The sequence below is a fragment of the Epinephelus lanceolatus genome, chromosome 22, assembly GCF_041903045.1.
Source record: "Epinephelus lanceolatus isolate andai-2023 chromosome 22, ASM4190304v1, whole genome shotgun sequence".
Classification (NCBI taxonomy): Eukaryota; Metazoa; Chordata; class Actinopteri; order Perciformes; family Serranidae; genus Epinephelus; species Epinephelus lanceolatus.
Window position 1 is genome coordinate 31,311,662 of NC_135755.1, and position 21,101 is coordinate 31,332,762.

General features: G+C 40.6%; 1 protein-coding gene across 2 annotated transcripts in view; it reads right to left on the reverse strand.

The window, feature by feature from the left end:
• Nucleotides 1–7,043: 7,043 nt before the first annotated feature.
• Nucleotides 7,044–21,101, reverse strand: part of LOC117272648 (RAS guanyl-releasing protein 2-like) — a 53,921-nt gene continuing 39,863 nt past the window's right edge. For both annotated transcript variants that reach the window (XM_033651637.2, XM_033651635.2), the window contains exons 14-17: nt 17,067–17,103; nt 10,308–10,466; nt 9,722–9,784; nt 7,044–7,181 (exon numbers count right to left, since the gene is read on the reverse strand). In XM_033651637.2, the coding sequence (XP_033507528.1) occupies nt 9,726–9,784; nt 10,308–10,466; nt 17,067–17,103 (255 nt within the window). In that variant the 3' untranslated portion in view covers nt 7,044–7,181; nt 9,722–9,725. The remainder of the gene's footprint in view (nt 7,182–9,721; nt 9,785–10,307; nt 10,467–17,066; nt 17,104–21,101) is intronic.

Sequence of the window (21,101 nt, forward strand, 5' to 3'; positions counted from 1 at the left end):
AATAAACTGTGTAAGCATCACTACACACATAAGCAACATCAAACAAACAAATGAATAAATGAAGGACACTAAGCTACAAAGGGCTTAAAATCAGAGGATTATTGAGGTGCTCTGGACTGAAAGCAGACTATTTGATGCATTCAGTGATGAAATATACCTCACCTTTCAGAGCGATGAGAGCCTGTGTTAAGAGAAAGCTCTGTATTGCAGTCATTTATGCAGGCACACTTTTATAGCCTCTCATACCTATGCTTTCATGAATACGTCAAAGAAGGAATGTTATATGCACCAAAGTCCTGGTTTAAAATCTTCAAATAACCAAAGGAATGAAAGGCAAAGTGACTGGAAGGTAAGCAGAGGGATATGCTTGTTTTCTTCTTTTTTTTTTCTTGCTGGGAACTCTTGACAACAACACGACCTGGCCGTGCGGGTTGTACAAACATAAGTGTGAGGGTCACAAGATACAATCTGCGGGTCCATCAGTCAAAACACACTTGCCCGCTGCTGAGGTTTACTTCCCTCCATCCTTTCCTCCGCCTGCTTCCTCCCTCCTGTCCTGCAGCCTCAGGAATATTAAATATTGCTGCAGATGCACCACCATTGATTTTGTGTCAATCTCCCAGGCCGCAGTAACTTCATTTGGTATCAGTGATGGCTAAATAAGACTCCAGGCAGGAGCAGGGAGAAGGGAAGTAGAAGAGGTTAGCAAGTATCTCACTCAGATTGTCCTCATATTCACAGGTAGGGTGATATTTATCAATTATAGTAATCCTAGCATGGGATCCTGTACTGGTGTTGTCCTCTGTAGACATCAGAGCCAGATTTTACAAGACATTTAAAGAAGTATAACACATAGCGTTGTCTCCTTTTCTCTTTAATTCAGGAAGTCTTTTAAAAAGTCTTAGAGTATTGAAACCGCAGTATTAAACCTGACGATTGAAGTGTTTCTTTAATTCTTTATCATTACACCGTTGAGCTAACAGGTCCGGGCCACATCCCATCGGGTTTCTTTAGCATAAGTTACATTTTCTTAAAGCAATATTCGTCATAACTGATTCTACTCTAATGAGGATTGCAACCCCCTACAGTGCTGAGTGCTTCACCAGCAATGAGCTTAATGCAATTAAGGCTGCAGCCCTCTCACGGAGCTTCAACTCTGTGAGTTTGCAGAGCCGCGCCAGATTAGCAGAATTTGAGCACAAGAGGCACTTCCACTGGAGCCTGTTTGACTTGTTTTGCTTGCCATCAACTTTGTTTGATTTTTTTTTAAAAATTACTTTTACTTGAACGTGTCGCAAAAACTGATGAAACACAATCACGTGAGAATCTGCAAGCCAAGTGTTGTAGCTGCAGTGATACTGGAGGGTTTTCCTCAGTTTGTCTGTGTGTGGGGGCGAACGAGAGGATGCAAGAGAACTGTCAGCTTTTGAAAAACAAGCATGAAGCAACATTTCATTTGATTTACAGTGTGTGTCCGCTTGTGCATATGCATAGGTTTGATTTTTATGGGAAGCAACATATAAACGACAGAGAAATGTGGTGCTGTTATCTGCATTGTGAAGCCGCATTGTGATTCACCATAAACCCAAACAGAGGCTCTGCGTTTTTTGCCATATCACTGGCAGCGCTCCCACCTTCCTGGTAGAAATCCCCCCACAACACGCGCATTTCCATTTAACAGCTCAACATTGCCACCAAGTGGCACATGATGCCCATGACCCCCACTTTGGTGTGAGGTTAACAGCTCCAGATGCTTGCAGTCAGTGCACCGCAAGGGGAACAGCATTGCAGATGCAGGTGTCATGGCGGGTTCAAAAAGACGAGCAGACGTCAAATCACAGCCAAGCTTGGCGGCGGTCCCAGTTTTTGATGAGCGGACATCAAATCAATAATCTGTTCATTAGTCTTACAAGAGGAAATTTAAGAGTGATGTGCTGCTCAAGCAAATCAATATTGCATGTGGTTACTCATTGTGCCAAATCCTTTTCTCCATCCATGATAACCTTTTATGTGTATCTATAGCTGCTAAAATACCTACCTGCCAATATCTCTGGCACAAATAGCCTTCTCAATAGCCTATCAGGGTGATGTGCGTTGCAATCTCTGTCTAATTGCACGGGACTATAAGCCTGTACCATCTGTTGAAGGGGCGAATGGCATCTTTTTCGTTTCATCTATCAGACCCTGAATCTTTCCTTTCCTTGCAATCAAGGTCGCAGTGTGAGAGTGCTAACAATGAATGAGGTTATTTCTCTCCTGTCCTCATTACTATGTAATTAGCTGCAGTGCTATTCAATTTCCCTCATTTCAGATCAATATCGCATAGGGCTGCCCGCTAAATGGCTGTGCTGCTAGGAGGGCTTTTCTATAGCTGAATGGGAGGTATCAATCACTGAGCTAAAAGAGACGTTCGATGCTGCAGAAGCGATGACCACACACACACACACACACACACACACTTTAAGGTGCAGTCGTGTAGGCTTTGGAGGGAAAAGTGGCAGTGAGGAGATGTGGGGAGTGTGATATTTCAAAGGGGATATTATGTTAGAGTGTCAGGTTTACGGCACGGCTCCCGCTTCTTTTTGTCTACCCTGTATCGACCGCTATTGTGGTAAAGACACAAATCTGGAAATCTTGACTTCATTGCTTGCAGAGACATTGCCTAGCATGTCACCTGATAGAAAGAAGCCTCTTTGTTTGCTTCTAAGCCCTGATCCTTTCTGTGTGGAGTCTGCATACTCTTCCGTGGCGCCTTCTTCTTTGTGTGGATTCAGCATGCAAATCAGCTCAATTGAAAACACAAAAAAGTAAATGTTTCTTTGTCTGTTTATCAATGATGTACCCTGGATTTCCTTACTGTTAGAACAAGCAGCTACAGGAAATGATTGAATCGCAGTTGCATAATCGTGTGGTTAACACCGAAAGCAGCTCTGTGTGTGAGCGAGGTCGATAGGCCAAGTTATGAGCACATCACCTCTGCAGTTCATCAGCTCATTGTTAGCCGACACAGCCCCACATGAGAGCATTTAGCGGTATCATAGCGCTGGATGAGATATGAGCCAACTCAAAGGCTGGATATAGCCGGATCGATGTCCTCCCATTGAACCGAACATACAGAGCAGGAGCCAGGCAATCAGAGGCCCAGACTGACTTCATCTCTGATAGTAATTAGATGTGGCACCAACTGCAAGGCTCATTCAGGGCTGGTTATTAATGTCTATAATAGACAGTCAGAGGACACTGGGTCGTGGTCACATGAAGGATGGCAGAAGTGTGCAGTGGCAGTTGTAGGATCGATTTCAGCATCTGGGATTGGGATGTTTTGGGAGGGGATGTGGTTTGAGATTTTGCTGTGTTGCAATTGCTGTGAAACCCTTCTGTTGGAAAGGGTGGAGTTACGACATGATAAAGTAGTTGCATCAATAAGTAACAATGTGCTGTGGGCTATTCTGGTATTCTAATGGGCTATTTTGTATTAAGCAATATTGCAGTTGGAGTGCCAGCCAAATCATCTCACACCCGCCTCAGTGTTGGACCTCTTTGTCTTATGTTTTATTCATCGGAACTATTTTGAATTGTGCATTCAATGCGGGGACAGATTAAAGGCTGTGCAACAATAGTATTATCGCTTTTGTTAAGTGAACCTTATTTCCAAAATGTCATCTTTTCAGGATTGGAGAAAAATTGCTTTGAGTTTGAATTGACAAGTGTTTCCAGGTTGAGTTTTGAAAAGGTTTTAATAACCTAAGATTTCTTAACCCAGAGATTAAAGAAGTATTTCACTGCTGGAAAGATGGTCTTTTCATAAACTGGGCTGTCTACGCAGTAGGAAGACACAAATAGTTTTGAAATTGGTGCTACGTGACCAGAGAAAACAGAATAAAACGACTGTGGCATTCACATCAGCTCAAGAGGTAGAAACAACCAGAATGCACTGCGACACTATTGGCCAATAAACGCTCCAGCTGGTGGGTGAAGTAATGTGCACTCATTCGTTTTGACACAGTCAACAATATAGAGGCCAGTTGGTGACAAATGATCTCAAATTACAGTTAAACAGTAGTTGGTCAGATACAGATTCTGAGAACATTTTAGGTGAGAATAGGGCAACATAGTAACAGAATTTTGGTCCATATTTGATCAGCGTAGCTTGGGTTTACCGTTTGATCTCAATTTTTTTCAGCCTCCATTTTTACAATACAGGAAACAGTATGGCACCCCCTTCCTGTTCACAAATTCTCATATTAGAGCTAAACAGTGCACTAAAATATGTTTCTGAAGACATTTTAGGTGAGAAGCCATGCAGTAACAGAATCTTTGGCATTTGATCAGAGTTTGGTCTGAGTTCGAGAGAAAGAGAGAGAGGGGCGGCTCGCTCTCGATCCACTTCTATACTCTAAGTGTTAGTGATGGTGGGCATACAAAAATGAGGATGTACAATATGTAGTTCAAGCAACAGCCCTAGAGCCAGGAAAAACCAGCTGGATATTGGAAAATGCTGGGAGAAAAGTAGGGAGATCTGGGCAGTTAAATGGTGGGAAGTTTACCACAGTTCATTTATGCATACTACCCACAATGTAGTGATACAAAACTGGTTGAAAATTGGCAACAGTATCCCTTTAAGTCTTTTGCTGTGTTCACGAAACAGGCGACAATGCAACAGGTTACCAACCATTTTCAGTGAAAGCTGGTGACATGAAGCTACAAACTGATGCTTAACACGTCACTGCTAACAAATGAAAACTGAGCCAGCCTCAACTTTTTTCAACCAATCATATATCGTTGCTTCTAGCTGTGGTACTCATAGATGTATAATAATACATGGTACTGTCTTATTTAGCTCAGTTAGCTAACGCTGCCCTAGCTTTCCATGTATTGCAGTGACCACGGCGATGCAATAAGGCTGCGGAATGTGATGTTAAAATGGAGATGATCACAAGCACAGATATTTTTATGACTGAATACAAACTTTAGATGACAGTGTGGCAAGTTGTAGACACATGATAATGTACTGTAACTACCATTGCGCTTATGAGCACTTAAGCAACACTCTGCGACTCTGCAGTGATGTAGCTGGTTACGCTGTTGCGTTGTTGCATGTAGTGTGAATGCAGCATTACACATGAGTTATTCAAGTTGAAAATATTAAAATCATATAAAATTGTTAGCTTTCACCTGAAAATGACCAGTATTATAGGAATACTTAACCTGCAAAATTATCAATCAGTTATGCATGAAGACAACTTTGTTTTTCTCACATGCCTCCACGGTGAACGGAGAATCCAGTAAATGAGGAGACTTGGAGTGTACAGCCCGGGTTGTGTGAGACTTTGTAAAAGATGTTTTGATACAGTTTTTGCTGTTGTTACATGCAGACCCTGATTACTTCAAGTCATGAAGAATTTTTTGGATTATCCATTCAACGTAAAGGCATGCCAGAAAAACATAATTTTCTTCACAAATTCAAGATAACGCAGTGAGTAACTAATGGTCATTTTGCGGGTGAAATATTCCTTTAACAGAAATGTAAGTCAAACAGACTGTATTTCTAGATCAAAGCAGCTGCTAGTGAACTGCAATACAAGTGTTGATTTATAAGGACTAAAGCGTTCCATTTAAGAGAGGCAAGACAAACCCTTTTTCTAAACCAGAACACATATTAGTGATGCCTGCTGCATTTAATACTTGGGAATCGTCTGGGGACCACAAGAAGTAACATGACATCAGTCTGAAAGATTCATTCACAGAATGACAACAAACATCTTTCGTCAGGCAGGCGGCGACACAGAAGGACCGGCAGCTATTTAGCTATTTATACAGAAAAATAAATACCAGCAACAGGAAGAGTCTCATTCAATGACAAACCAGCACTTAACAATATGGCACTCGAGTGTGAATTCATCTCTGCACAGGCACAAAGCAACAGAAACATTTCCTCTGTCTGGAAGTTCAATACTTCATGTTTCCTCAATAAATGCTAACTTGGCGTGCTACATTGAAGCATAAAAAAAAATCCTCGATCTCTGTCCAGAATATAGAGTTATGGTGGGAGAAGCATGCAGGATTAAAAACAGCAAAATACAACTTGCATCAAAACAGATCTTCAGGGAAATAATATACAATTTACACACTGCTGTCAAATGAAAAGCTTCCGTTTGGGTATTATTCTTTTGATTATCTGTACTGTCAGAACTCCAGAAACCATTCAAAAACTGATAGAAGAATCAGTGGGAAGTTAGCCAGCCTCCTGCTCTCTGCTGTCAACATACAGCCTTTATTGGGGAAAATGAGATCTTCATCTGACAGCAGTATTTCACTGTTTGTGCTACATTCACAGTACTGCAAAAGGAGAGCTCATCTGTCAGTGCACTGGTACAAGACAGTACTGTATACTGAAAACATCACCACAGCAATAACTACAGGACAGTTACTGATATTCAGGTAAACATGACAAAAATATAACATTGTTCAAAGTCCATCCTAATTATAACTGTCCACACAGTCGTTTCTTTTGTTGGCCAAACGGTTGCTGTTGTCATCATGCTTCAGACGGGCACCACGAATCAACAATATTTTATCTGACATCGAAATTGGTCCTATTATTGGTCCATTGAAATGTATTTCAAAACAAGATGATAAACAATAAACAGCGGAGCTTGTCAGACAAAGAACACGGTAGCTTTGTCTGGGTGGCAAGTTTACATTCTTGGCAATAACAGCACCTCTTTTATGTTTTAAAGAAAAAAAAAATAGACAGCCATTCCAATTTGCAGCAAAGTGCGCTCAAATTATCAACTCCACTGACTTTAACATTCCACCAAGAAATACAATTTTATGGATTTTTTTTTCATATATATATATATATATATATATATATATATATATATAGTAAGTTTTACAGCAACACTCTGGGCCAACATATAATCAAAATGCAGAAATTGTACATAGAAATTATACAAAGACATTCCATTCACATTGGTTGTCACATTCATGTGAGTTAGTTGGTGTTGTCGTTGCGGTATGTGTCCACTGTGTGGCAGCATGTAGGTATCCTGGCTTGTGTTCAGTGCAATTTCTCATCAGTGTTGAGGGTTGTTGAACTGACATACTGTAGCACATTCTGTGTCTGGCTCCCGACAGTCGCTCGTTTGGCTTCTTGCACACCGACCGTAGGAGGGATTCTGAAATAGAGAGCTGGAGACTGTCTCTGGCCTGTTCATCAAAATCACACACAAGCTCAAGGCCTCTGCAAGGATTGTGATACTGATACATCCAGTGGTACAGGTTTAAATATGGAAGGAATATATCTACATGAAAACACATCAGCACTGTGATAAATGTGTATAATGGCAGCGTCCCGTACGGGGCTGGTGATCATCTGGTTTGTGGTTTTCTTACTCAAACTGATTTGGGAATATGCACCAATTAATACCAACTGAAATAATAAAGGGCCTTAAGGTGGTGATTATAATCCTTAGTGCCTGTGTCAGAAATATAGCCTCAAGACTTATTATTATTCCAGTTGATACATATTCCTAAAAACATCTTTTGCAAACAACTAATTGCTCATATTTGCCCTAGGGCTCCCTTGTAGCTTGATCAGGCCATGGTCTTTTAAGCTCTTAGGCGTGATCTGTTGTTCTATTGTTAATCTGCCAACTTATGTATCGGCCTTAATGATAAAAGTAATGATGTTACATCTTTATTAAGGCTAATAACAAATGAAGACAAGAAAGAAGAACCTTTTTCCAGATTTCCTTTCCAGTCAATAAAATATAAAATGCTGATTAGTTTTCTATCTGCAGGCCTGCATGAAATTATTAAAATCAAACAATCTGAAAAGACAAAACTGCTGTTTGATTGAATGCCTATGATGCCATATTCATATGCAACTTGTATTTGTAGAGTGCTGCAAGAACGAATCCTAAAACCCGGAAATTAGCATTTTTTCACTTCCGGTTTCCTCGTCTTGAAGTCGTTGGGTTTTTTGAATTGGTTTTTGGTTAGATGCCCAAAGTAAGGTCTGTGATTAACACAAGCTTATAATGTTTGTACATTGTTTTGACGACCTAAAATACATCAGTAAATGCCCCACTTGTGAATTTTGTTTTTATAGCTTTTACTTGCTAACAAGTGGCTAAATAAGACTACAGACCGTCATCACCCCAAACACAGCTTTACAACCTCGTTGTGGTGGCGATGTGGTGTACTTTGTTTATAGCCTAACGTTTGTTTTTTACATCTGGCCATCACATTTATTCATTCATTTTTTTCATTTCTTGCCAAGAGTTACCAATCTCATGTCTGTCAAAAAAGCTACAGCCAGCTGTTGTTAACTTAGCATAAAGATCGGAAACAGAAGTGACAAAAACTACAGTTCCTCAACTGTTCTTTGCAGTTCCTCGTAGAGCCACTTGAGGTCGGCTACAAAAGTGAATGAATCCCCACTGACCACCCTGTTAAAATGCCCAACCTTACAGGAGAGACTAACATGTTTATGTCTGCTGTAAAATGGTTTTCCTTAATATTAAATTTCAACAAACTGTACACCAGGTGAATTTTTATATAACACACCCATTTTAGTTGATCAAAGCTTAAAGTTATTTATAATTAAGGGTGTGGCTGCCTTAAGTGACAGGTTGGTGCCATCCATTGACAAGTTGCTACCATGGCAACAATGTTAGATAGGTAATGTAGCCATGGTGTAAACCGCAGATACACAGAGTATAGGTGTCGCCGTAGCTGTCACTATTTTAGTGTTTTCAGTGCATTTAAGTTAACTGTAACATTTTGGTCACCTAAAAAAGTCTCATTCAGCATTTAGTCGTACTAACATAACTCCTAAGGATGAAGATGTTTAGTTTTTTAATAAATACATTTTGTTTTAATGGTTTTAGGCCTGTTTTTTGCTATTAAAAAATTGTATTAGCATCATCACAGTTAACTATAGCTGTGAATGCACTGTGCTAACCAAGCTAGCCGCTAGTGTTAAACCTTTAGTCCAAATAAACTAACTTCTGACTCCAAAAATCCAAGATGGCGACAGCCAAAATGCCAAACTTGAGGCTTCAAAAAAGGAGTTCACAAACCAAAGGGTGACCTCACTATGGCTAGATCCATTATTTTATACAGTCTGTGTTCTGTCCAAATGAAACAAGATCTGGTTACCAGCACCTCTGAAATTCACTAATCATATGCCAGGGTTATGTATGCCACTATTTTAATAAATTCATAGAGTCTTTGTTGGTTGCATGGCAGTGTCACAGTGACAACACTCCAGGAAATAGTCTTTTAAAGCCCACATGTCATTTTTACACTTTGGGTTTTGTATAGATTAAAGCATGTTTCTTAGTGAGCTTCAGAGGTGCTGGTAGGCAGATTTTACTACGTTCAGACAGAGCCCCTGTTCCAAGTGTTTATGCTAAGCTAAGCTAACCAGCTGCCTGCTCCAACTACGTTTTTAGCGTACAGATGTGAGATCTTCTTATTTAGACTCTCAACAAGGAGGCAAGCAAGGGTATTTTCCAACATGTTGTTCTATTCCTTTAATGGTCACCATTGAATCAAAGAGCAGATGTTCATAAAATGTGACTTTATATTTGCTGCTTCGGTGATTAGGAACACAGACGATGATGTCAATAACAATCATAGTTGGAATTCAGTGAGTAGTGCGAGAATACAAGGACTTTTCTTTAGCAGCAGAAGTGAAAGCCTCTCTTACCTGGTTATAGGTGGACATCAAACACTCCCTCCTCCACTGTCTCTATGTCCTCTTCAGCAATTACTGATGGAAACAGAGAAGGTGAAGATACAGAAATGAGAAATAGATTGGTCAATCAAATGAAAATGCAAAACACTGCCTAAGGCTAATGAAGATGTGCGGCCTTCGTCTGTTTACTGTGCCTTTTCATTTGTCTTGCAGCGTTGTCTGGGCCATTGATCAAACGGGTTCACAGTGATATTAAAGCCAGGCAGGGCACCACTTTTGCTAATGTCCTGATGAAAACACTGCACCTGTGAGTCACTGGCCTCGCCACAGTGGGCCAATTACATTTCCATTGCAAATTACACCCTATTGTTTGAGAATATCTTCCAAATGTCAGTGCTCCATATGCTCGGAGGGAGACAAAAGCAGCGATCAAAAAGGTGAAGTTGTTGCAGTGGAGTGAAGTGCTAAAAATGTGTTGTAAGAATTTCTCTAAGCTTTACTTTCCTAAGAGGATGGCTGCATTAGGGTTTCTTCTGCCAGTGCTTTTGCAAATTTTAAGACTGTGAGGCTGTTTGCCATGAGCACTTTATTCACTCACCTGTGCTCTGCAGGCTTGGCGGGGTGTTAGCAGGTGGAGGGAAGCTGTAGGATCTGGCCTGTAGGGCTGGCGGAGTTTCGTGGCTAATGCTCTTTGTCCTCTTACGGCACTCCACAGCCAGGCGGCTTCGGCAGGCTTTGTGGCAGTTAACCCCACAGGCTGCCGCCGGAGCGTCCATGTGGCGGGAGAGGGATGGCGGCAAAGAGAGGTGACGGGAGAGAAGGAGAGGACGGGGAGTTCGGGGGAGAGGGAGGGAGAGTCGCCGAGAGAGGAGGCGAGATGGGAAGAGGAGAGGGGAAGGCCGGGAAGAAGGGGAAGGTGGGGAACGGGGGGGAGAGAGACGGAGAGGATCAGACAGAGGGACGGGTGCAAACAGAAACATCGGGGCTAACGGCAGAGCAAGTGGTGACGGGGAAGAGTTTCGACACGGCACACAGACACAGGAACACTCGCACATGCACACGCTGAGGCCGACTGTGCCTGGCAACAACTCTGTCAACCAGGGGGAGTCTAAGAGGAGAGGAGCGATGGGTAATCGAGCAAAGCATCATGAAAACATGAGTCAAAGAACTTGAAAACACACACTCATACGCTGTAGGGTAGTTCAGTCATGATGACCAGAATTTCTCCTTGACACCACTGCAGAAGATTGTCCTCAACATTTAAATTTCAGACACCTTTCACAATGGTGTTTAAAAGATCCCATGTCATGGCCTCCTCGGCAGCATAATAGGCTAGTTTAAAATACTTTTTTTTCTCCCTCAGTCAGGAAATGTGTGACCCACTGCATCCATGATGAGCCGTCTACCTTGAAATGCAGAGATAGAGAACCTTCTTCTCAACGCTCTTTTAAATTGGTTTGTTGCTTTGACTTTGCTGTGTTATTACAACCCAGTCACCAGAAAAAAATATGTTTCTGCAAACCACAAATTTGTTACATTTGTACATTATTACGTAGCAGATATGTTGAAACCTTACGAAACTTTACATGTCAAAAACGCTGTGGTTGGCATGTGGTCGGGTTTAGGCAAAAACCACTTTGTTATGGTTAGGAAGAGATCAAGTTTGGGTTAAAATAAAAAAAAAAATATTGCATCAGATTGGTAAGACATCATCCAGAGTAGGCTTTCATCACCACGCCATTTTTTGGGGAAAAAACGATCCAGCATCTAGCATAGACAGCAACAGCATACAAAGTGGAGGTTAAAGCATGTCTCCAAAAAGTACTTTCAATTAGTAATGCAAGCCTGGCAATGCAACATCATCATCTCTGTGTTCCCTCTTGGTGGGACATGCACATGTACAGTCCCATCAGGAGAAAAATGGAAAAATGTCTACAAGCTGTAGCAGGTTAACCAAGGTTTTCACACAGATTTGAAGCCCATAAGATACGTGAATATTCATTATGTTACAACTAAAGGATAGCTAATGTTAGCTTTAGTGGAAAGCTGCTGCAGCACAGCAGCATCAGTCATCTACAGCAAAATCTCTGCCTAGATCAAACAGTTGGCTATTAACAGGCTGATTATTTACAGACGGCACTTACAGTGATTACAGTGATTCAATCAACTATAGACGTCCAGATAAGCAATATCCAGCCTCTGCGTCATTCATCCCACGTGGATGGACGTACACTAAAGGGACCAAGGAAGCTTAATTCATCAAGGTATTGTGAACATTTAGGTTCAGGCAAAGTCGCAAACCAATTATTAGACATGTCTTTAACACATGTAGACCCATTTCTGTCTGCTTTTTTGTGCGGGACAAGGGATCTTCTGGGGGAGATAGCAGGTCAACAGTATATGCCATATAGAAATGATATACATCATCTGGAAGCTGGAAACCTCAAGATTAACATGAGATTCAGCTCAGCACTCTGTGTCACTCTGATTTTCTAATCATAAATCTGTAATAAACATTTTGTTTTGGTCAGGCACCTATTCAGATTTTAAAGGTTTAGAGTGCATATTGTATCATATACAGTATTAGAACATTATAACTTAAGTATTAATCAGCCATTCCTATGATCATTTATGTGTCATAAGTTGTTGAAGCAATTTTGGAGTTGATACCATGTGCTGGGTGCTAAATTTAGGCATGTTGAGGATTGAACACAATGGTCAAAATCCCTTTAGAAGACCACAATAAGACACCAAGACCTTGAGGAACACCACAGAAAAAAACTGTGCTTTGATTTGGTGTCAAAAACTTGATATTTGATCATTTCTGTAAGAATTGCATTTTTCAGCAATTGGACGGCAAGCAATTTGGAGCGGCAGTAGCTCAGTCCATAGGGACTTGGGTTGGGAACCGGAGGGTCGCCTGTTCAAGTCCCTGTCCGGACCAAAAAAATGTGGAGCGTGGACTGGTAGCTGGAGAGGTGCCAGTTCACCTCCTGGGCACTGCCGAGGTGCCCCTGAGCAAGGCACCGAAGCCCCCAGCTGCTCAGAGCGCCTGTCATGGGCAGCCCACTCTGACATCTCTCCACTTAGTGCATGTATAGGTCCAGTTTGTGCATGTGTGTGTTCGGACCTGTGTGTAATTGACAACAGAGTGTAAAACTGAATTTCCCCTCGGGGATTAATAAAGTATATAAAATTTAAAAAAAAAAAATTTATTTGGTAACTGCTGATAAATCCACCTTATCATCAATATACCCAAGATAGCCATCCATCATCCGAATGCTTAAGGTCTCTAGTGTTTGGCTGTAAAGTTTCATGAGACTGTGACTATCCTAGAGGCCACAACAGGTCATTTTATTGAGTGATGTCTGTTTGAAGAAAAAAAAAGTCTCATTACAATGAAATACTACTGGGGCTTACATCATCACATTCCAGTCAGACCCAAGTTATGCAATTCAAATACTGTTCAGCGAGATCAGTATGAAGCAATATTCAAAAACAAATTCATACTGCATGCAAAGAAGTCCATAGTTTGTGCCCAAAGTTGCATGGGACTAGCGTTAAGTGGGCGTGTCTGTAAAAGGTAGACTTGTGGGTACCCACAGAACCCATTTTCATTCAGATAACTTGAGGTGAGAGGTCAAGGGACCTCTGTGAAAAGACCATGCTGTTTTCCCTTGCCAAAATTTAGCCTGAGTGTGGAGCGTTTTTTGGCTCACTTCCTTAGAAGCTAGCATAACATGGTTGGTGCCACTGGATGCCTTCAGTCTTCTAGTTTAATATGATACAAGTATCATTACTCTAGCCTCTATAGCCTCTATAGCCTCTAAATGAGAAGAATGTCGAACAGGATTGCCGGTGAGTCCGAGGGTTCAGACAAATGTTTAAGAAGAAATAAATGCATTAAAAAAATGTCAAAGTTATAATCTAAACACACACAAAATTGCATTGACATCAATAAGATCTTTGGCTTTTTGTCCTCCAAAAGGGTGTACAGCTCTGACATTGAGTACCCAGACGTGTCAGTCTAATGTATTTTTGGTGTCTAAAAAGCAGCTGGAAATGCAACAATGACTCACTGAAACACAACAAATTCTGTTGACAAAGTCAGCTTATACGTTGATATGATATAAAATGTACAAATGTAACAGATCTGTGGTATGCAGAAACGTACAATGCCAACATTTTCTTCTGGTGACTGGGTTGGTTGTCATCACTTTGGCTTCCACCCACTCAGTGGACATAGAACACATCAACCAAAGCTAGAATAAACCTGTAAAATGTTGACAACAAAGGAGGGGTTCAGGCTTACAGGAAAAGTTACACATTTTGGGAAATACGTGTTCTTGTTTTATTGCTGAGAAGAAGTTGCTACACGAGGAGAACAATACCACTGTCAATTAAATGTGAAGCTACAGCTGATTAGCCAACTGCAGCTTAGCATAAAGAGCGGAAACAGGAGGAAAGTGAAAGTGGTATTGATCATCTCATCTATCCCTTTGCAAGAACGTGAATAAGTGTATGTCCCATAGTATTGACTTACAGTCATTTAAACAGAGAGGGTCAAAGATAAGAGGAGACTTGTCTTTGTGAATACTGGGATTGTGACATCATGCTGATTCAAAGACAGTGAGATGCCTCTCAAAGTGTAAATATATGTCTACCACTGCAAAACACACATCTTACTACACATGCACACATTCAGAGTTCAACACACTCTGCTCCTGCTCTGCGAAGGAAGGGTGATTCATTTCAATTATGTCCCTGCCGCTCTCTCTACCTCCCTGAGTACGGGCTAACAATGGTAATGGGGATGAATGGCTAGCGGCCTCTCTCATTGACTTCCTGTGGTCTCATTAATGCACTGGAACAAGCCAGAACACTCCCAGTCAGACTTTCAGACATACACTTCGCCAGAAAGGAGAGGCGATGGGAAAGTACAGTGTTTGGGGGTATGGGTGTTTAATCTCTTTTCACATTCCTGCCATTTTTTTTTACTCCTTTTGTCTCGACAGCAGCAATCATGTAAGCATGTCTGTCTTTTAATAACTGAGTTGCACCAGAAAAGCTAAAATTACAGAGAAACTAGAATTACTGTCTCATGGCTGTTCACCTCTGCGAAACAGTCAACAGTTTATATCCATGTCTGGGAAAACATGGATGCTTCACACACATCCTCCCCCTGGCAACACAGAAGATCATACAATCAGCACAGTTTCAAGGTGGACACCAAAGATTTGTGTCACTAATTCAGTATCTGACCAAATGGCTCTACATCTGTCCCTGAGTTATGATAATGGCCAGAAAGTGTTTTTGTTTTTTTTCAATACATTATGATGTCACTGTTGACTTTTTGGATATACACTGTCATCACTTCATTATTTTATCCTGCTAAACATTTGCATGAAATTTTGTCCAAATTAGTGTATGTATTCTCAAGTTATGGCCAACACATTTTGTGAGGTCACAGTGACCTTGACCTTCAACCACCATCAGTTCACTCTTAAGTCAAAGAGGACATTTGTGCCAAATTTAAGGTAATTCCCTTAAGGTCTTCTTGAAAGACTGCATTCACAAGAATGAGCTGTAAGAAGGTCACAGTGATTGACCTTCCTACAGCTCATAACCAATATCTCGTCAATTAATCGTTGAGTCCAACTGGTTGTCGTTTGCAAATGTGAAATAACAAAATCCCTGAAGGAGTTCTTGACATATCACATGCAGAAGAATGTGACAGATGAGGTCACAGTGACCTTGACCTTTGACTACCAATATCTAGTAAGTTTGTTGTAAAGTTCACATGGATGTTTGTGCCAAATTTGGAAATTTCCTTCAGGCATTCTTAAGATATTGCATTCACAAAAATGAGGCAGGCGAGGTCACAGTCACTTTGACGTTTGACCTATGATCACCGAAATTCACATATCACTTTAGTATTGAGTCCAAGTGGACGTTTGTGCCAAATTTGAAGAAATTCCCTTTAGGCATTCTTGAGCTATTGCTTTCATGAGAATGGGATCAATGGACAACCAGAAAACATAATGTGTCTGACCATGGCTGTCACTGGTGTGGAGGCATAAAAAAACAAACACTTGATTTAAGTAGAACATGTCTTGGTAATTAAGAAGTTAAGCAGTGATAGAATAAGAATCTTCTTCTCCTAAACACAAGGCACAGGGTGAGCACTGTTAGACCACAAGACCTCAAAGGCCCCAAGGAGCCTTAATTACTCTAGTTGCTATGCAACTCATATGTTTGATGGTAACTTGCTAGCTTTTTAATAAGCTTCAACCTGAGATGAACCTGAATGAATGGGAAAGCAGTTAATGCTAAGAATAAGAATGGATAAGAGAAAGTTGGTAATTGAAACGCTTGTTTTTCAAAAAAAGGACAAGGAGAACATGAATACATGACACACATACATACATACATACATACATGCATTCATACATGTAGGTCTACTTTCTCAGATTATTCTTGGACTTGATACAGTAATATTTCACTTTTTCCAAAAATGTAGAAACCAATGCATGCAGAAGGCTCAACACAAACACACACACAGACACACACAGACACACACACACAGCCTTGTGGTTTAAACACCAATTGAAACTAATTTGTTGACCAATTGACAAAACAATGAAATCCTGCCCGTAAAATAACTGCCCACTCAAACCTCTCCCATTCATAAAGCAGAGCTGTAATCAATCACTTCTCCAAACACTCCAGCAGATGGAAACTTGCATAATTTGCATTTTACATTTGGCATCGTTTCCAAAGTTTTTGCTTGACATCTGTGTGGAAACATATGCAGCGCAGGTTATTTAGTGCACTGAACGTCTGCAGATTATCACTACTTAATTTTTAGCGTCAGCACAGACCACCAGCGGCACACCCATAGAGGGAGAAGAGGCAAGCTGTTTGAGTGCGTGTGTGTTTTTAAGGCTAATGAGGATGAGGCTGCCTGTGTGTATGTACATTCGTGAAATGAAGTAGCTTCTTCAAACACTGGTCTACTGGGAACCTTTAAAGGGCAAATAATAGTGTATTATGTGTAGTGTGGTCTCAGCTGATGGAGCTTATCCAATGGTTAGCAAAGGGAGCTTTGTGTGTATAAACATACATTAAAACAGTGTGTTTTATTTGCCATTGTTTCTGTGCCGATTACATTTACTCAGCACTTCAACTCTACAGATCTTTGTCTACAGTGTGTGTGCATGTGTTTGTGAACGATGGCTGGGATTCAATGGCATCAAAAAAAGAATCGTTAATTCTTTTAAGGCTTCGTCCTTCTGCGTGGAGCACACACATCTGTGCAACAGACACAGGGTTAAGTCTGAGTGCATTGCTCTCTTACCTTTACACTTGTAGCCTTGCTTGTAGAAGCCCCATATCTGCAGAGAGAAAGAGAGAAATTAAAGGGCAGCAGGGGTGGGTGTTAATTAAGACGTGTTTTCATTTCATCAGAGTGATGCGGCAATTACAGAGATCTGAGCTGACAGAAAGTAGATGTTCAAGGTCCACTCTTCTAAGAATTGAAATGCTCCGCTTTTTAAATGCTTTTTACATTTTTAGCAAGTGTACTTTCAAAAATCTAAATATTTTGTAGCTGTAAGCATACACTGGAAATGATATTTAGGAATCTGGTGGAGAGTATTTAATTTTCTTTAATGTGGTCATAAGGTATGAAAATTTAATTTTTGTTAGCAACAAAGCAAAACTGCAGAGAATAATAAACATAGCTAGTAGAATAATCAGAATGCTAGCAATGAACAGAAAAATATGAATTAGCTTTGAATTGGCATTCTGTTATGGGTTTCTTGTGCTACAATTCTACAGTTTTTCATCCCCCTGCTGTCCAGTGAGAAAACATGTGTCTCCACATGTGTGTATGTTGAATGTTTGTGATAAATATGTTGAGAAAATTCTCCAACTTCTTAGGCTAAATAAACTCTTCAAAAACCCTCTTAGGTTAGCAAGACAATGCATCATTACAAAGCTGAAAACAGGGCTGGTTTCCGACACTGTGAAAAGCTGACTGTGGACGGTGGACTACTGCCGCAATGCTCATATGTATTATTAATAATTCAGAAAGCTTATTGTTGTCGCCAGAAATAAAGTGAAAGCTAACCCCAGTTTCACTATCGTTTTTGAGCAACCTTTGTCCACTTGGTGTTCACTATATTTGCGTTTTTCTTAGTTTCCTTTAGGACGTGAGATTCCTATGGTCTGGCACCTGGTCGCTACCTTTTTATAAAGTCCTTACCTCACCTGCAAGCTGTGCCCAGAAACATCCCAAACATAGCAAAAATAGAAGAAAAACCAGGCAGAAGGCGTCTCTGCAGATAAATACACCGCCATACACTTCTAGTGGGTTATAAGTGATGATTGAGAGGTTTGTTTTTTAGGAATATCCTGCATAGTATACCTTTAAAATTAGCACAGCCTAATCATCTATAGCAGCACAATGCAATATTACTGTTGCACAGAATGTAGCAGATAAACATCACATATCAGTAAAACACCACAGGGAACGATTTACTGCAAAATGACTACTTTTACTTTTAATACTTAAAGTATATTTTGCCGATACTGCTAACATGCTTGTACTTGCAGTTAGTAAGGTTTTAAATGCAGGACTGAGAATTTTCACAGCGTGATAATAGCACTTTAAGTATGATTGCTAGTTTTGACACACTAGCTTGAAGGATTGTAGTAGTTTTTAGCCCATTAGCTACGAATGTAATTGCCAACTATTAGGCATGTCAAATGTTGGAATAATGTCGTAGCTATTAGCCTCTGTTCATTTAGCTACATTGTTAAAATCAGTAGGACTTCAAATTTGCAGTGTAATGTGGTGAACTGGGACTGTTGGACTGGGAAATTGCAGGTATGTTCAGGGTCCCTCCAATTCAGTGTTAGCTGATGAAATGCAGCTCTTAAATAACTAAAACACAGTATTCTCTTCACATGTTGTGCCTCTGACTTTTTGTCGACACCACCAAGTCTCTAAGCTGTGATGAACAGTGAAGTGAAAATAATGGAAACCAATAACTCGAGGGAAGGAAGGAAATGTATCTAAAAACGTATGCTTTAGGAAGTGGGTGGCAGTAAAGAGATAGTACATACAATTAGCAGTAAATGGTCTAAAACATGTTTAAACACCCATATAGTTCACATCCTGATATACCCCATTGATACTGAGGCAGTGAGTGAAGGCTGGAGGAAAAAGGCGAATGAAGAAAATGGGCATAATGGAACAGAGAAGGATGTAGGCTGAGAGAGAGAGAGGGAGAGAGAGAGAGATGGAGGTAAAGAAAGGAGGAGAGAGAGGAGGTTGGCGGGACAGAGGGGGCGGAGGGGGAACGAGATCAAGCGGGACACAGGGAGCGCACAGACAGTGGGGGGAACAATGACATGAAAGAGCCGAGCTGGAGATCACACACTGCACTGGCACATCTGAGGAGGCACAAAATATCCTGACCTCTTCACACACACACACACACACACACACATTCATGCATGCAAACGCATACACTCGTTGCTGCACATATACACACAAACAAAGACACACACAGTTGGAAACGGTGAACACAGCCGGAGGCTCTACAACAAAGAGAAGTCAGTTACGAGCAGAACATCTAAACACAACTATCATCACAGCTCTGCCTACACTGACTGACCTTTACTGCCTCTGTGGACTGAAAAACACAATGCACTACAAACAAGAGCTGGAGACACACAAACTCACTACATTTCCTTCACGGTTTTACAGCAAGCTTTTAAAAAACTGTACTACAAATCTAGAAATGATTTGGCACTAAAATTGCAAATCCTGCTTTTTATTGTGGAGGAAATGTGCTACTTTTACTGCCAGCAGTTACACATTCAATTTCAAAAATGCACTCTGAGAGGTATTCATGTTTATATTTTTGGATTCCTTTGCTAATGTCTCCTTATGTGCTTACAAGCTTTTGAATCAGCAGACTGTGACTGAGCATGAAACTTGAGCTGACATATTTGATGTTATTGCATTTAAAATAAAATCTTCCAAGCAGAATGCATTTAATTACTCTTTAATAACTGTGGGTCCATTCATGTAATCTTGTATGTTTACTTATTTTAGCAGCAAATTCAAAGTGGGAGAGACTGGGACTGGTTGGCATATTTTTCACTTTTCACCTTCCACTGACATAATTTATGTTAGAATATTCTAACCAGCAGCAAATGAAAGGTTAAGGTTACTCGTTCTCGTAATTGTCGAACACTAGTGCCTGGTCAGGGACTTCCAGCGTCAGACACCGCCAAAAAAGCCGTACTTTAACACTGGCATGATACGTGGCCGGTTGGTGTTATTGTTTAACAGTGCTCGGCGGCATCGGGGAAACGTGGCAGGACAGCAATGTAACTTAAGGGGGCGGAAGTCCAAGTAAGGTGGGCGGGTGTGACAGTGGATGGGTCCAACAACCACCATCTTTCAACCAGGAGCATCGTATTCGCCTACTTAAGATTGTAAAGACGATCCCTGTTCTTTTTTCCTAAACCCAACCAGGTGCTGTTGTTGCCGAAACCCAACCGCATCCTATACATTTCCTGTGAAAATAGAAATGCACAAACAATGCATGTAAACAGAATGAAGTTGACATGGTGTCCCAGGAAATCAACAACCAATTCACCCAGGCTACCTTGTGCGTCATATGTCGATGTGGAAAGGCCTTGATCGAACGTCGACATGTGACAAGGTCGGAGTGAGAACATGTAGATTAAAGCCGCTACTTCAAAAAATTGTTTTAACATACACAAATGTTTTCTAAGATTAGGTACATTGTAATAAAAGTCATGTTCTGCATTTATGCACGGCCCCATCACCGGGTTGGTTGGCACAATGTTAAAAAGCTATACATTTTGAATCTGCAAATGAATCTGTTTATTTCATTATGGATCACTTCAAATATATTATGATATGTTTTAAAAATAGCAAGTAGTCACACAGTGAGAAAAATAAATAATACAGAAATAAAAAAAATGCTGATGCATCAAGACGTATCATGATGCATCGATAATCATTTTATCATTGAATTGTAGCAATCTGAATTGTAATCAGATCAAATTGTGAGGTGCCTTGAGATTCCCACCCCTAGGAATTACTAATTATTTTTGCCACTGACTATTTAAAATAATCAACTAGCTATGTAAACACTGGCTTTAATCTCTCTAATGTCTTTAATCTAAAATTGACAAAATTCTGTCAGCTACAATCGCTCGTCACAGACTTTCAAATCTTGTATCAAAATGTAGCTGATTCCTCTCTCTATTAACTACAGTAACACATTTCCAATATCTCTAACACAGTTTAAGAATACGTTCACAGACCACTTTTTTACTTTCAATA